General features: G+C 43.3%; 1 protein-coding gene across 1 annotated transcript in view; it reads left to right on the top strand.

The window, feature by feature from the left end:
* LOC121368670 overlaps positions 1-16,225 on the top strand; it is a 31,972-nt gene extending 15,747 nt beyond the window's left edge. Inside the window, exons 6-9 of the mRNA XM_041493410.1 lie at positions 1,564-1,694; positions 10,348-10,456; positions 12,458-12,534; positions 16,151-16,225. Coding sequence (XP_041349344.1) covers positions 1,564-1,694; positions 10,348-10,456; positions 12,458-12,534; positions 16,151-16,225 — 392 coding nt within the window. The remainder of the gene's footprint in view (positions 1-1,563; positions 1,695-10,347; positions 10,457-12,457; positions 12,535-16,150) is intronic.
* Positions 16,226-16,729: the final 504 nt, after the last annotated feature.

Below are 16,729 nucleotides of genomic sequence, written 5' to 3'. Positions count from 1 at the left end.
CAGTCAGACGATCTCAGTTGTCAACCAACCCATCAGTGGTGACAATCAGACGATCTCAGTTGTCAACCAACCCATTAGTGGTGACAGTCAGACGATCTCAGTTGTCGTCGTTCTGCCAGCCGTTGTTCCTGTTTGACTCAGCAACACCAACAGAACTGTTTACAGTAGACCACCTTTCATTGAAATCGGCGTTATCAGCAATGGAAACTTGAGCTCTGTACAGATGGAAGTCGGTTTTGTATTTTTCATGATGCTGATGGAGAGAGAGAGAGAGAGAGAGAGAGAGAGAGAGAGAGAGAGAGAGAGAGAGAGAGAGAGAGAGAGAGAGAGAGACAGAGAGAGAGAGACCTTGACCTTTTAGCATGCCCCTATTCCACTAAGGTTTCGGGCGTGTTCATCCCGGGCCCATTTTCTGGATAGGCAGTGATCTAGTCCAGGATAGAATGCTATGCTGATGGAAGAGTTCCAATATGGCGTAAACGTGGACATCTTGGGGTGGTCCAAGTGTGACGGTATGGGCTGCAATTGGCCTGAATTAAACACTTGGCCAGAATATTTGTCCTGGATGAAGTGATGGTGTTACAGCTCAGCGTTACATAAATTAGGCGCTCAGACAGACCCCATATAGCGCCGTTTGTTACTCCTCATCCACAATACACGTTCCAGCATGATGATACCAGACAACATACAGCTTGGGCTACAGTTCAGTTTTTGCAGCAGTATAACGTCAGACGTTTGCATTGGCCAACCCTTAGTCCCAACCTAAACCCCATTGAACATTTATGGGACGAGCTGAAAACAAGAATAATTGAACAAGTTCACCTAAGACCACAAAATGCAGTTCCGCTTCCGGCAACCATACTTCAGATCTTTCCACTTGTCCCATTGGCCTTTATTAACCGACTGATCCATTCCATGTACAGAAGGTATGTTGCAGTTGTGAATGCAAATGGTGGACACAAGCTATTGATTATTGATCACTCTGTCTGGGTTGTCTGCCCATGTTGTCATTTATGACTGATGCCTATTAACATTCCTTCAAGTTACAAAACTTTGGGCGTCTATAATGTTTTCCATGGTTTACATCAGTTTTGTACAATACTATCTAACATACATAACATTCATATTCGGATTATGGCATGCGTTTCTTCTTCTGTTCAGTATATATATATTATATATATTATATACAGACACACTTACACACACACACACACACACACACATGCACACACACACACACACACACACGTATGTGTGTGTGTCTGTGTGTGTGTGTATGTGTCTGTCTGTCTGTCTGTGTGTGTTCTTTGTTTTGTTTTGTTTTGTTGTTTTTTAACACAAAATAAATTCCCGCTCCTCGGTTTTAAAATAAGTTTTTCCAATATTATTAAAGCAAAACGATATTAAAGACATTTTGCTTTTGGCTTTCCATGATGAGAGCACCAATGTTGATTTTCTATTCTAAATTGTTAAATAATAATAATAATAATAATAATAAAACACCAACAAATAGACCCGAGGTTGCCGCTTCAATGTGCGTTGTTTTTGTGTCTATCATTTCAGTTATTTTCAAGCGATACACATTTACTGGTTTGAACAAGAATGACAACGAGGTCTTCATAGCATGTCTTCAACATGTTGAATCCAACAGATTTCTTACCATCACCTTCAACAACAGACTTTCGTTTCAAGAGGTAAGAACAGGGGTGCCCCAAACACCCAACTATTATCTATACTAATATAATATGGAATGTCTTTCTAAAGCTTCTTCTTGTTTGATTTACACTGGGGATCGCCTTCTTTGTACTTACTCATAGGCGTCGGACTCTGAAACTGGGGGCCACAATATGCATAATATGAACTCGCATTTAATAAGTGCATGCCTGGTGGGTTCCATGTCAGAGCATGCCTGGTGGGTTCCATGTCAGAGCATGCCTGGTGTGTTCCATGTCAGAGCATGCCTGGTGTGTTCCATGTCGGAGCATGCCTGGTGGGTTCCATGTCGGAGCATGCCTGGTGGGTTCCATGTCGGAGCATGCCTGGTGTGTTCCATGGCTGATGGGTTCCATGTCAGAGCATGCTTGGTGGGTTCCATGTCAGAGCATACCTGGTGAGTTCCATGTCAGAGGATGCCTGGTGAGTTCCATGTCGGAGCATTCCTGGTGGGTTCCATGGCTGATGGGTTCCATGTCAGAGCATGCCTGGTGGGTTCCATGTCAGAGCATGCCTGATGAGTTCCATGTCGGAGCACGCATGGTGAGTTCCATGTCAGAGGATGCCTGGTGAGTTCCATGTCGGAGCATTCCTGGTGGGTTCCATGGCTGATGGGTTCCATGTCAGAGCATGCCTGGTGGGTTTCACGCCAGAGCATGCCTGGTGAGTTCCATGTCTGAGCATGCCTGGTGAGTTCCAAGTCGAAGCATGCCTGGTGAGTTCCATGTTGGAGAAAGCCTGGTGAGTTCCATGTCGGAGCATGCCTGGTGGGTTCCATGTCACAGCATGCCTGGTGGGTTCCATGTCGGAGTCTGCCTGGTGGGTTCCATGTCAGAGCCTGCCTGGTGGGTTCCATGTCAGAGCCTGCCTGGTGAGTTCCATGTCGGAGCATGCCTGGTGGGTTCCATGTCGGAGCCTGCCTGGTGGGTTCCATGTCAGAGCCTGCCTGGTGAGTTCCATGTCGGAGCCTGCCTGGTGAGTTCCATGTCGGAGCATGCCTGGTGGGTTCCATGTCAGAGCATGCCTGGTGGGTTCCATGTCGGAGCCTGCCTGGTGGGTTCCATGTCGGAGCCTGCTTGGTGGGTTCCATGTCGGAGCATGCCTGGTGAGTTCCATGTCAATGCATGCCTGGTGAGTTCCATGTCAGAGCATGCCTGGTGGGTTCCATGTCAGAGCATGCCTGGTGGGTTCCATGTCAGTGCATGCCTGGTGGGTTACATGTCGGAGCCTGCCTGGTGGGTTCCATGTCGGAGCCTGCCTGGTGGGTTCCATGTCGGAGCATGCCTGGTGAGTTCCATGTCGGAGCATGCCTGGTGAGTTCCATGTCAATGCATGCCTGGTGAGTTCCATATCAGAGTATGCCTAGTGGGGTCCATGTCGGAGTATGCCTGGTGGGTTCCATGTCAGAGCCTGCCTGGTGGGTTCCATGTCAGAGCCTGCCTGGTGGGTTCCATGTCAGAGCCTGCCTGGTGGGTTCCATGTCAGAGCATGCCTGGCGATAGTTGAGGTCGTTTCCAGAGCGTGTGACCAATCCATGCCCACCTTCTTCTTCTTATTTCATCTTCGACAGTCAATTGGTGAGTTTTCTACCACAAGTCAGTGCTGCTGATGGTGTCTGGTCAGCGGATCTGGAGGATGCGTCTTAGACAGTTGGATTCGTCCTCCGTGTCTCTACTCCATACAGTAGTGCGGACGTCACGTTAGAGTTAAACAGGCGTATCTTCATGTGTAATGACAACACCTTGGAGCTCCAGATGTTCTTCAGCTACTACTACTACTACTACTACTACTACTACTACTACTACTACTACTACTATTACCACTACCACTACCACTACTACTGCTACTGCTTTTGCTGATGCTACTACTGCTACAGGTGATGCGCTAGTTCCGGATCACTTCAAACAAAATTGTGAATTATGTCAACATGTGCGCGTATGACTTTAAAAGACATTTTTGGTATTAAAGACAATCAGCCATGTAAATAAACAGTGATATAAAATGTAAATTTAGGTAAACATTTAACACCAAAAACAGTGTTGTTCGAGCTGGCGTACTTACGCCAGTTGCGGATCACTTTGTCCAGTTCTGGATCACTTTCGAAATTAGAGGCTTACGCCTTCAAAAGCACTATTTCCAACATCTTAGCACTTTCTGTACGTTCGTGGATCCTGCCTGACATATTTTATGGCCATTTACAACTCCATGAGGTACCCACCCCCCTGATTACGCCCCTAATTAGCAATTTCTAAAATCGATTGAAAATCAATGATGACGTCAGATATACGGGGCTTGTGTCAAAAATAAAAGTGCGACTGCGATCCTTAATATTTTCGTTTTGTACTTTCAACAAGTACGAATTATATTCGATTTCTGGCATTATATTATATAATAATAATAATAATAAAAAATTTCATTTTTACTGTATATATCAATAATAATAATAATAATAATAATAACAGGGGTGACAGTGTAAAAATAAATAGTGGTACGGCTCGTGATTGACAGATTCACCTTTCAAATTACTTGTAAGGACATTTTCACAGATATAACAAGTATAACACACAGACACACACACACACACGGCTCTTTGAAAAGTAGTATGGCCATGGTCGTACCGGCCGTACCGTCAGCGCCGCCTCTAAATAATAATAATAATAATAATAATAAAAAATAATAATATTATTATTATTATTATTACCATTATATTGATTACTTTGTGAAAGGAACAAAGGCTTGAAAAATCAGCATCTGTTATTGGAAATGTAAAGAAATGACATATCAGCAAAATATCAACTTTGGGTCTGTTAGTATTTATCATAATATTAAAATTAAGCAAGTAATTTTTAAGCAGGACGGTTAGACCCCTAGTTAATATAATGACAAATATTAATATAGTGATACACACTAAACAGTTACAAAGTGGAATTATTATTTGTCACAAGTGATTAGATAACTAAAAGAAACAACACATAAAACCAATATAAGTTTGCTACATTTATTTACATCAGCAAATAATAATCATATACACTCACACATTTCAATCATTACTCAAACCATAGGCCTATTCATTATACATCAATGCACACTAACACAGCTCCTCACACCAAAACCTTTCTCTCCATCACACATTTAACAAATTTCACCAGTCACCATCTTAGTACAGATGATCACCACACTACTCAATATTAATTACACACAAATACTACTCAATGTATTAAGTATATATCACATCACACATATAGCACCACGTAATATTTAAAATATTACGTATTCAAAATAAGATATCAGTGTCCACTTATGACTTCATATATCTTCATTAAACAGTTCTTTTATAACACCCAAAGTCACTTATTTATTTTAACTAATTAAGCAGTATTGTACATACCACTTTCTTTCCATTATCAGCTATCACTGCTAATGTTTCAACACATACATGAGCACGTTGTTAACTAATACAATTATGAACTAATTGCACAACTCATCCTTCTCTTCACCTTCCGAATTCACCACACCTCCATTATTATACTTGCACAGTATAACAATAATATTACAAAAACAATCCTTTTTTTTTTTTTATGTTACCCGAATATGGCTAATAAATAGCCCACACATGGAACTTCATTTCCACATTACCACCACACTGCACTCTCTCGTGTACCACTCCTCCACGAATCACCACACCTCCACAAGCTCAACTCTCAGCCACATCTTCATCCAGGCAAGCCATCTCTATAACTCTGGATACATCTCCACACAAGCAAGCCATCTCTACACTCTCAGTAGACACTACTTCTGTACCATCTAGCACAGATACCTCTTACAGTGCTGTAACCAAGATACACTTAATTACTATGATGTAACACCTTATTATTCCATACACTTTATATACCAATCAACTTCATCTCTTTACTCAATGTCCACATTATACAAGTCATACTAAATATTCATTATCCACATCTTTATAAAATTAATATGTCATTACCATACTACTACACTTTAACATAATACAATGTTTTATAACCATCACAAAATAACAATACATACTAAATATCAAGTATTTAATTACTTACGGTTAAGCATTAACCCGAACTATAAACACCAAAGTCTTTCACAAACTTCTGTCCAACTTGCACAACTCTTGTTCACTATTCTCTCAAAAATAAATCACACTGCCCCAAACAATAACTAAGTCATCTCTTTTATTCACACATTCAGCTTTTCAGTTACCATCCACTCACTCCTGCTACAAGCTATAACAATACAAATTCCTAACTTGCCTAATTAATCCCATACCAAGAAACCTTTAGTTTCACGATCCAAGCTATGACTAATCTATTCCATTTCTCTCAACTGTACAACCTGTATTACCGTATAATTGATAATAAGTATTATACTATAAACTTCATATGTACAACTAAAAATACCACATGTGTACTAATAAACATAGTATAGTAAATCTACAAATAATTACTTTCAAATCACATTCTGCTCTGATTACCCTTGACTTGTGACATTATTATTATTTTTAATTCCTTCATTGGGATGCCCTTTTGACATTTGTCCTTTTCCGGTTAGTCCCACCCCCGCAAAATATTTCCTGGATCTGCTCCTGAATGTAGAATTATTTTCAACTGCGGTCTAAAGACTAGGGCTAGCTCAGATTGACCTTGCGAATACACAGATCATTTTCCTGCATCAGAATGCGATTGTATAAAACAAAATTCCACTGTGTTCAACGTTTTTGAGTCTTGAGATAACCCCTGGGTTCATTACCTGCATTACCAGGCTTCGGCAGGGGAACGAACTTGACAGACTCCTTATCCATGACAAGGCTGAAGTCCGACCCAAAAAACAAGGTCTCCTTCACTGACCGGCTGCGAAAATACGTTTTCACCACACCGGTGGCCCGTAGCCCAGACAAGTAATGATCGCGTCGCAACAAGAGATTGTCTGCCCACAAACGCCCAGACATCCGGGCAATGTGATGCGACGCCTTCGCGGCAGCCGCCAAACAACCTCGAGCCATCAGGGGAAGACTCTCCACAGCCTTATCCAACCCAAAAAGGAAGGTACCTAGATGGTTGTTCACCTGAAAGAGAAGTTTCGATAACTTCTCCATCATTTCTAGGTCTCCGATGGCGACACGTACAAAAGACATCGGACGACAATCAGTCTTAACCCGAGCAGAAACAACTGCAGCATGGTTCAGGAAAGATGCGCCCAACGTTTGGTACGAAGTGGGGGCCACCAGCTTCGTACCGGGTAAGAGTTTCCCGATGGCTAAAGCCGCCGGAAACTCTTCCACCACCGCTCCCATGATACGATCGGTGCCAGCGATCAAAGTATCAATCTCCAGTAAGGATTCGTGTGCCTCCTGGGCAAGCGGAAAACCAAGCTCCGGCCGAGGAGCCTCCACCACCAGCGATCGATTCCCAAAAGAAACGCCCTGAATAGTGGGAACAGCCACCTCCGCTGGGAAAGCGTCAGCGCATACAAGTCGGACTTCGTTACTTACGAATTGCAGAACCGTTGCATAATCGAAATCTTCTGCAGGCGGGACAGAGGCATCGAGTCCCGCCGCTCGGCAATCCGGATCGTCCAAAACATCTTCCGACTCCAAACCGGAACCGGAAGGCAAATCTTCCTCGGAAGAGACCTCCCTCAAAACCGGCGGCACCGAAGACCACGGCTGACCCTGAAGGGAAGGGACGGGAACAAACGTCCGTCCATGCGTCACCCCTGCATCGACAAAACGATAATGGGTGGAAACAGGCACCGACCGCACTGGAAAACCAGGCGGCGGCGGAATAGCCGACATGGCTGGAGTCGAAGGCTGAGACACAAGTCCCACCTGCGGCGTAGCGCGGAGCCACAAGAGAAAATTTTCAAACAAACTTTCTTGAAAACCTCCGGGTCGGCCCTGAGAATCTACAGGAACCAAAGGCTCCTGCCACCTCTGCGAAGGGTACCGCCGTGAACCTCTACCTCGGTCCGACGAGGTAGGCAAAGCAGCGCCTAAAAAAGCCACCGTCTCCCGCACACCCGGCGTAACCGATGGCGGAACCTCCGGAGCCGGAGGAACCGGCCCCTCCGGGTAAACATACACATAGGGAGGACTCAACAAGTCCTGCACCCAGTGTGCAACGTGAGGATCCGCCGCCCCCGACAGCATCCCCACGGCTTCACCCTGCAACGGGTGGAACGTCGGATTTCGTAAAAATCCGAACCGCGCACCGGTTGACGCCAATTCCGCCGCCGGAGATACAGGTGCCGCCGGAGATACAGGTGCCTCCGTCGGAACAGCCTCCCCGACAGGTAACCGATTCTCTGCTTCAGCCGAAACAGAGAACTTTAGTGAACCAGTGGCGCCGGCCGGCGTCACTGAACCACTAGCAACGCCATCCGAATGGCGGTGTGAAGAGGAGGCATGCTTACTCCTACCACCCTTCCTCGCACGAACAGTGCCCCGGACTTCTCGGAAGACGGCGGCACCTCCGATTGGAGGACAACCCCCGCGGTTGCCTCCTCGCTCTTCTCTCCCTTTCCTTTGCGAATATCTCTCTTCCTGTCCGCCTCCCGGACCTGGCGGCGAAATTTCGTCCAAATGGACGAAGGCCATGTCGCGCAAACCTCGCACTGTTGGTCAAAAGAACAGGCCCTACAGGACCGACACAACAAGTGCGAGTCGAAGCGGGGAAGCCGCTTGCCACAGCCGGCTTCAGCACACACGGTCAACTTCGCGGTTGAGCCCGATGAGGCCGTGTCAGACATACCGAAATAATTCGTAACCCAATTATCCCAAAAACAATGTATGCCTTGGTAAGGGCTAAGGAAATAAATAAACAAAAATACACTTTAATAAACATTTCACGTAAGTACAATTACGAAAAAAACGAAAAGTTTGCAGAGCTCGTAATAAACGACTACAATGGAGGACTGCAGAATTGAGAACGATGGTCTGCCCATGCGCGGATATGGATATACATCCGGCAAGGGAAGACAATTCTGCAGTGGAGGAGATGACTCAGGTTGTATAGCATAGTTGTTGTGCTAGTACAGTAAGTTGAATAAGACTAACGTCTTTTTATTTTTCTGTCGTCTGCTGGTGTAAATTTTTAACAGTGGTTATGTATCGGCGTCCAAAACAAAACCAAGACTGTATAGTGTTACAGGTTTTTTTACGTACAATTTCAAGAAACATGTATTATTTGTTTGTTAGAATATTTTTTTAATGAAATTTAGATTAGAAATGACAAAAAATTTAATATACCGACAGACTGATCAGTAACTACAGGTGAACCGGAAGTGATCCGGAACTGGCGCATCACCTATGCTACTACTTCTACTACTACCATTACCACTATCAATGCTACTGCTACTGCTACTACTACTACTACTGCTACTGCTTTTGCTGATGCTACTACTGCTACTACTGCTTCTACTGCTGTTCCTGCTACTACTACTACTACTACTACCACTACCACTACTGCTACCGCTGCCACTGCCACTACCCCTGCCACTGCTACTGCCACTTCCACTGCTCCTGCCACTGCCACTGCCCCTGCCACTGCCACTTCCACTGCTCCTGCCACTGCCCCTGCCACTGCCCCCGCCGCTGCTACTGCCCCTGCCACTGCCGCTGCCACTTCCACTGCTACTGCCGCTGCCACTTCCACTGCCCCTGCTGCTGCCACTTCCACTGCTACTGCCGCTGCTACTGCCGCTGCCCCTGCCACTGCCTCTGCCTCTGCCGCTGCCCCTTCCACTGCCCCACTGCCGCTGCTACTGCCGCTTCCACTGCTACTGCCGCTGCCATTTCTACTGCCGCTGCTGCTGCCACTGCCCCTGCCGCTGCCCCTGCCACTTCCGCTGCTACTGCCGCTGCCACTGCTACTTCCACTTCTGCTGCCACTGCCACTGCCTCTGCTACTGATACTGCTACTGCCGCTGCTACTGCCACTGCTACTGCCACTGCCACTGATACTGCTACTGCTACTACCACAGTACACCCATCGAATTAAATAGTGCGTACAAAGTTGAATTCCATAAATACAACTGTAGCCTCTGCTAATGAAGGCTGGCTATCTACAAGGCGATCGTGTTTTTCGAGGAAGTTTTATTGGGATTTGTTTTTGTGTGATTTATTTTATTATTATTTTTTTTTTTATTAATTAATTAATTAATTAAATTGTTTTATTTTATAAAAAAATTGTGGGGGGGGGGGATCCCAGTGTAATGCCACTACACCCCATCTAATGATCTAGTGGTTATATACAGTTAAACCCATCGAAACCGAACACCTACGGGACCAGGTACAAGGTCTGGTTTTAATTGGTGTCCAGTTTAAAAAGGTTCTGTTTTGTACTGGTCTTTACAAAATGACGTTTGGTTTTGTGAGAATTCCGGTTTATTAAGGGTCCAGTTTTGATGGGCTTTCACCATACATATAAAACCAATATAAAACATGTTAGTATCAGTGGATATTTAAATTATTTCACATCAGCTTGTCCTTTAGACACCATTTATCATACAAGCCAATGTTTACGAATGTATTCCTCTCACTTTCACTCTTTAGATACGTTTTGAAATGGACGCTCCTGTATAGTATTCTTTATTTCTTATTCATTGTAGGACGATGAATTTTTTGTCAAGAAAAAGAAAATCATCAAACCTGATCGGCGATTCTTTTACGTGCATCTACACAACAACTTAGTGTACCTGGAATCAGTGATTCTCAAAGGTAAGGTGGTATGGTATGGTATATGGTGTATGGTATCGCATGGTGTGGTGTATGATATGGTATCGTGTGGTGTGGTGTGGTATATGGTATGGTATGGTATATGGTATATGATAGCTCGTTATATGTCGACGATTTTCAGATTTGCTACAGGTCGTCCAGTATGAGTATCATTGAACGTCAGTTGCAGCTTTGTTTGAATAAACTTTAACAATGGGCAACTGACAATGGATTTCGATTCTCAAAGTCAAAAACCGTCTGTATGCATATCTGCAAGAAAAGAGGTCACCATTCAGATCCTCAGCTGTTTCTGGACAAAACTCCGGTTCCAGTTGTGGAGGAGACCAAATTTCTCGGGGTTATTTTTGACAGGAGGCTATCTTTTGTTCCTCATTTACAGTATGTGAAAAAGAAGGGCTTAAAGGCCCTCAATATCTTAAACATTATTGGCAAGACTGAATGGGGAGCAGATCGAAAGGTTATGCTCCGACTTTATAGATCTTTAGTTCGGTCTAAACTTGATTATGGGTGCATTGTGCATGGGTCAGCACGTAAGTCTTACTTGCAAATGCTAGATCCTATACACAACCAGGGACTTAGGCGTTGTTTTGGTGCTTTCAAAACATCTCCTGTGGAGAGCTTGTACGTCGATGCACACGTTCCTAGTGTGGGTGCTAGACATGCAAAGCTTTCTCTGCAGTATGCTATAAAGATTAAATCAATGCCAAAACATCCTGCACACAATGCGGTGTTTGATAATAAATATATGAAGTTATTTGATGCGAAACCGAATGCGATTCGAACATTTGGTCTTCGCATTAAGAAGTTTTTATCAGTTTCCAACATTGATTTAACAGACATTTTGGAAACGCCTTCATATTTTATTTTGCCACCTTGGTGTATCAAACCACCAAAAATTGTATTCGATCTTGTGCATCTAAAAAAAAGATCGCACAGATGCAGTTATTTATAAACAACATTTCATGGAAATCCAAGAGAGGTACTGTGATTATATTCCTGTTTACACAGACGGATCACGGGATGGGAATTCTGTGGCTTGTGCTACAGTGTTTTCCATCAGACGCAATAATTTCCATGAGATTGCCCGATTCAGCATCAATCTTTACTGCAGAAACCTGGGCAATCATTAAAGCCCTGGAACAGATTAAGGATTCATGTGCATCCAAATATATTATTTTTACAGACTCGCTTTCGTGTCTCCAAGCTTTACAGTACATGAAATTGGATTATCCCTTAGTTGGAATGGTGATACGAAAGTGTGTCTTTTTATCAATTGCCAATAAAGATGTTATATTTTGCTGGGTACCGAGCCATGTTGGAATTAAGGGTAACGAAAAGGCAGATGTTGCTGCCAAGTCTGCTTTGAACTTGCCCCGTGTCCATGTTGGTGTCACCTACAGTGTTTTTAAATTTCATATTAACCAATCTATCTTTTCGACTTGGCAAGACGATTGGGACGATGCGGTTGCGAACAAGCTTCATTCTGTCAAGGAAGTCCTGAGAGAGTGGCAGTCATCTTACAGGCGATGCAGGAAGGATGAAGTAGTCTTGTGCCGTGCCCGCATCGGCCATACATATCTGACGCATTCATTTATTTTAAAGAAGGACCCTCCCACTCAGTGTGAACACTGTCAGTGTACACTGACTGTGCGCCACTGACCGGACGTCTGTCCGGTGCTAGGTTTGACATCTGTCCAAATGTCCATCTAGCTCTCCTACCATCAAGAGTACTCGGGCTAGGTTTGGTTGAGTAAACTAGTCAGAGTGGCAGTCCTCTTTTTGACTGTGCAAAAGATGAAATCATTAGTAAAGGATCTCCTCGGGAGTGGCTGTCCTCCTATAGATGAGGCACTAGACACAGATTCGTGGAATCGACCACTATTTTACCAAATACCCATTCGACTGCATTGTGCAGATACACGACCCTGACCATGTATTAATGGTTTTGTCGTCCACAATTGAGTTGGGTCTCATTTCTTCTAGACCTGACAGCTTCTCCTATCTTTATACTTCTCGTGTTGTCCACTCCACACCCCAGTCCTTGTCTACAACCAATACTGGTACTTGTCTCGTGGCCGAAATGTGCCACACACCTGCCAGGTTTTTTTGTGTGCCAACTCTTGATCACTTAAACAGTTTTCACTGGCAACCCCTAGTTGTAGCCCATGAAAATTGACACCACGTTTGGTTGTTAAAGGGACAGACCCTAGTTTTTAAACGCTACATCATATTTTTCACTATTAGAGCAATTTATGATCACTGAAATCAAAGATTACTTATATGTTATTGTTTAGATTATTCATTTCCGTAGAACCGAAGTGTTTCTGGTCATCCTGTTGTTTCCAATATCACAAAATGCATTTTTCATATGTTTTGAAAACGCACGTGCGTCTGAGAAGTAGAGATTATTGATTCGAGTTCTAGTCTATTTTTTAAGGATATTTCCGGTTTTAACGTCACAGACTCTTGTTGCACTGTGCTGTAACTTTATCCAGATGAGTTACAGGTTTGTAGATTAACTAAACTTAGTGTCCATTTTTACAAGTTGAAACTAGGGTCTGCGCCTTTAATCTCCATACGTGAATAGTATCTGAGTGGGTCAAAGTTCGAGGTGTTCCCAACTTTTCATCCCACAGTTGTAGAGCTGGGCGGTATACCGTATATACCATTCGGTGTCGGTATCATGTCGATACCTATTTACCGTACCGAGCAAATTTCAAAATATAGAAATTTCGGTACTGAAAAATGTCATCCGCCATTTAATAAAGTACTAACAATATATCTGACGAACGCAAAATAATTGAAAAGAGGAGAGATGAGGGCCTTGTGTATGGAATTTAATTGTATTTAGATGAAATTAGCGGCTGAGCCTTAACTTCGGGCATGCATTTAAAGCCGAGTATATAAAAAATACCGCTCGGTATCGGTATTGGTATTGTGTCAATACCGAATACTGTACTAATACCGAGGTAAATCACCCCCAAAATACCGATACCGATACCAATACCAAAGCTGAAATTTAAATAGCGCCCAGTTCTACACAGCTGAGGCTACTAGTCCTGTCATTGGTGATAAATGTGACAGTGTGTGGCCAGTAAATTCCTGAAATTTAAATAGCGCCCAGTTCTACACAGCTGAGGCTACTAGTCCTGTCATTGGTGATAAATGTGACAGTGTGTGGCCAGTAAATTCCTGTAATTTAATCTGAATTAGTGTCAATGTATCAATTATTATTGTGTTTGAAACGTGCGGGGTCTTACTAAAAATAACATGACATTTTTTTGTGTGGACCTAGGGTGGTCATAGACGCTACCCTTTATCTCTGAAATGAGCAGCTTAACCCTCATTTTTTATGATTTACTTTAAGGGTGAAGGCTAATAGTATTTATATTCATGGTGTATACCAGTATGTCGATTGATACGTTGCATGTAGGAGTTTTAGCCACATATGTTAAGTACTATTGTCGTCTATTAGATTGATTTGGTGGTATACACCCTGTAACACGTCTGGGTAAAGTTACAGTAGATTAAAACAAGTCTATGACGTTGCAATGGGGAAATACCCTGTTAACAGAGACTGGAGTTAGTCTTTATAACCGTTACTTCTCAGAGGAACGTGCGTTTTTATAATTATAAACAAATTCATTTCGTGGTGTTAAGACATCAGGATGACCAGAAACACTTCGGATTTTTGGAAATGGATGATCTAAACTATAAAATGTAATAGCCTTTTTCAGTGATCGACAATAGTAAAAACAAATACGCCGTAATGCTTAGAGACTAGGGTCCGCCTCTTTAAAGGGACAGAGCCTAGTTTTTAAACACTAAGGTATATTTTTCACCTAGACCCTAGTTTTTAAACACTAACGTATATTTTTCACACAGACCCTAGTTTTTAAACACTAACGTATATTTCTCACCTAGACCCTAGTTTTTAAACACTAACGTATATTTCTCACCTAGACCCTAGTTTTTAAACACTAACGTATATTTCTCACCTAGACTCTAGTTTCTAAACACTGAGGTATATTTCTCACCTAGACCCTAGTTTTTAAACACTAAGGTATATTTTTCACCTAGACCCTAGTTTTTAAACACTAACGTATATTTTTCACCTAGACCCTAGTTTTTAAACACTAAGGTATATTTCTCACCTAGACCCTAGTTTTTAAACACTAACGTATATTTTTCACCTAGACCCTAGTTTTTAAACACTAACGTATATTTCTCACCTAGACCCTAGTTTTTAAACACTAACGTATATTTCTCACCTAGACTCTAGTTTTTAAACACTGAGGTATATTTCTCACCTAGACCCTAGTTTTTAAACACTAAGGTATATTTTTCACCTAGACCCTAGTTTTTAAACACTAACGTATATTTTTCACCTAGACCCTAGTTTTTAAACACTAAGGTATATTTCTCACCTAGACCCTAGTTTTTAAACACTAACGTATATTTTTCACCTAGACCCTAGTTTTTAAACACTAACGTATATTTCTCACCTAGACCCTAGTTTTTAAACACTAACGTATATTTTTCACCTAGACCTTAGTTTCAACCCGTCAACTAAGTTTGGTAAATTTACAAACCAGGTGACGTTGAAATACCCTTACAAATAGACTAAAAAGGTGACTCCATAACCGTTACTTCTCAGACGCACGTGCGTTTTTATAAATATGAAAAATGCATTCTGTGGTATTAAAAACACCAGGATGACCAGAAACGCTTCGGTTGTACTGACATGGATAATCTAAACAAGAACATATAAGTATTGTTTGATTTCAGTGATCATAATAGTAAAAAAATATGCCTTGGTGTTTACAAACTAGTGTCTGTCCCTTTAAGAGGATGACGGTGAGACAGGTGAATAGATGATGATGATAACAAGTTTAACGTGCCCATATACCACTAAGGTTTCGAACACGCCCATCCCGAGTCGGACCTCCGATAAGGGGGGGGGGGGGGGGGGTTGGGGTGTATGAGGTAGAGTTGAAAATGGTTACAATTTTGAAAATAGCAATTAGTAAAAAAGTTAATAGAATAAATTTTTAAAAAAGGAAAAAAGTTACAACCCAAAAATAAAAAGAATTGACTGCTCGGCCTAATATTTATATAATTTGGAGCATTTTAGAAGGACAGTCCAAAAATAAATAAGAGAAAGAAGAGAGGATCGGACTGTTTAATAATATTAAAAAAGAAGTACTTTCGACATAAAATTTTTAACGAAGGTCTAAATGCTTAAAGTCCGATCTATATGTCCACGTGAGTGGCCTCGTTAAGGCCGTTAGGGTGTGGAGGTTGGCCTACGGCGAACTGATGAGCGGAGAACCGGCAAAGGTGGGGATGAAGTGCTTCCATCTCTGGTCGGCGAGGATGGTGATGACAGTCCGGTAGTCGTTGCCGAAAAGGGCCTTGACGATCCTGTGGATGGTGTGGCTATCCATCTCTCTAACCAGGACCGCTTGTCGGTTGACTTCTTCTCGGCGCTGAGTTAATACCAACCCCGTCTTGCCAGCTGTAGATTTGATGGTGTGTAGCTCGTAAGCGCTTCCATCAGGCAGTTGTTGTAGCTCTGGTTCCACTAGTCCGCCCATCCGTGATGCCGGATCCGAGGTGTCCCCATGCACGAATTTCAGAAAGGCTTACCTGATTTTCCCGATCTGAACTTTCCAGACGGCTTCCGAGTCGGAGGGGGACAGTGCCTGTGAAGGTGACGGCTTTGCCTTGTCAGGCTGGTCGCTCGGCTGAGCGACGTCCTTCCTCTTCGCAACGGCTCCTGCCCAGACCGCCGCCTTCCAATACTGGTGACAGTGGCCAGTTACGTGTAGGCGGTGGCGTAGAGGGAGACGGAGGTCCGTCTGCGGGCGTCTCTCACATCGGCGCGTTGAGAACATCCCGCGGTGTTGACGGCGGGTCCGGATGAGTTGGTCCTTTCGTCTTGGGTCGAGTCGGGGGCGCTGACGCAGAAGGGACCGCCGCCAGTTTTGCCCCCTCTGTGCCGCCCCTGGCGCACTTTTCCTCTTCCTACACCTCCTCCTCCTGTGACCCTGTGTACGCGATGCGGTACTCGAGTAAGTCCCCGTAGCTTTGTATCAGTCTCCCCAGGTGTGTGTGGGGGGTAATGCTATAGAAACTGACAACACATCTAATCTCATCGTGAGTCAAGCTGAGAGTTGTAACCACCCGATCTAATCTAGCGACCAAATTTAATGAGTAGAATTTTGTTTATTAATTATATTAATTAGAGATGCG

The sequence above is a fragment of the Gigantopelta aegis genome, chromosome 1 (genome assembly GCF_016097555.1).
Source record: "Gigantopelta aegis isolate Gae_Host chromosome 1, Gae_host_genome, whole genome shotgun sequence".
In the NCBI taxonomy this organism is placed as follows: domain Eukaryota; kingdom Metazoa; phylum Mollusca; class Gastropoda; order Neomphalida; family Peltospiridae; genus Gigantopelta; species Gigantopelta aegis.
The sequence above is the reverse complement of the archived record's forward strand: the minus strand, read 5'-3'. Positions and strand labels throughout refer to the sequence as shown.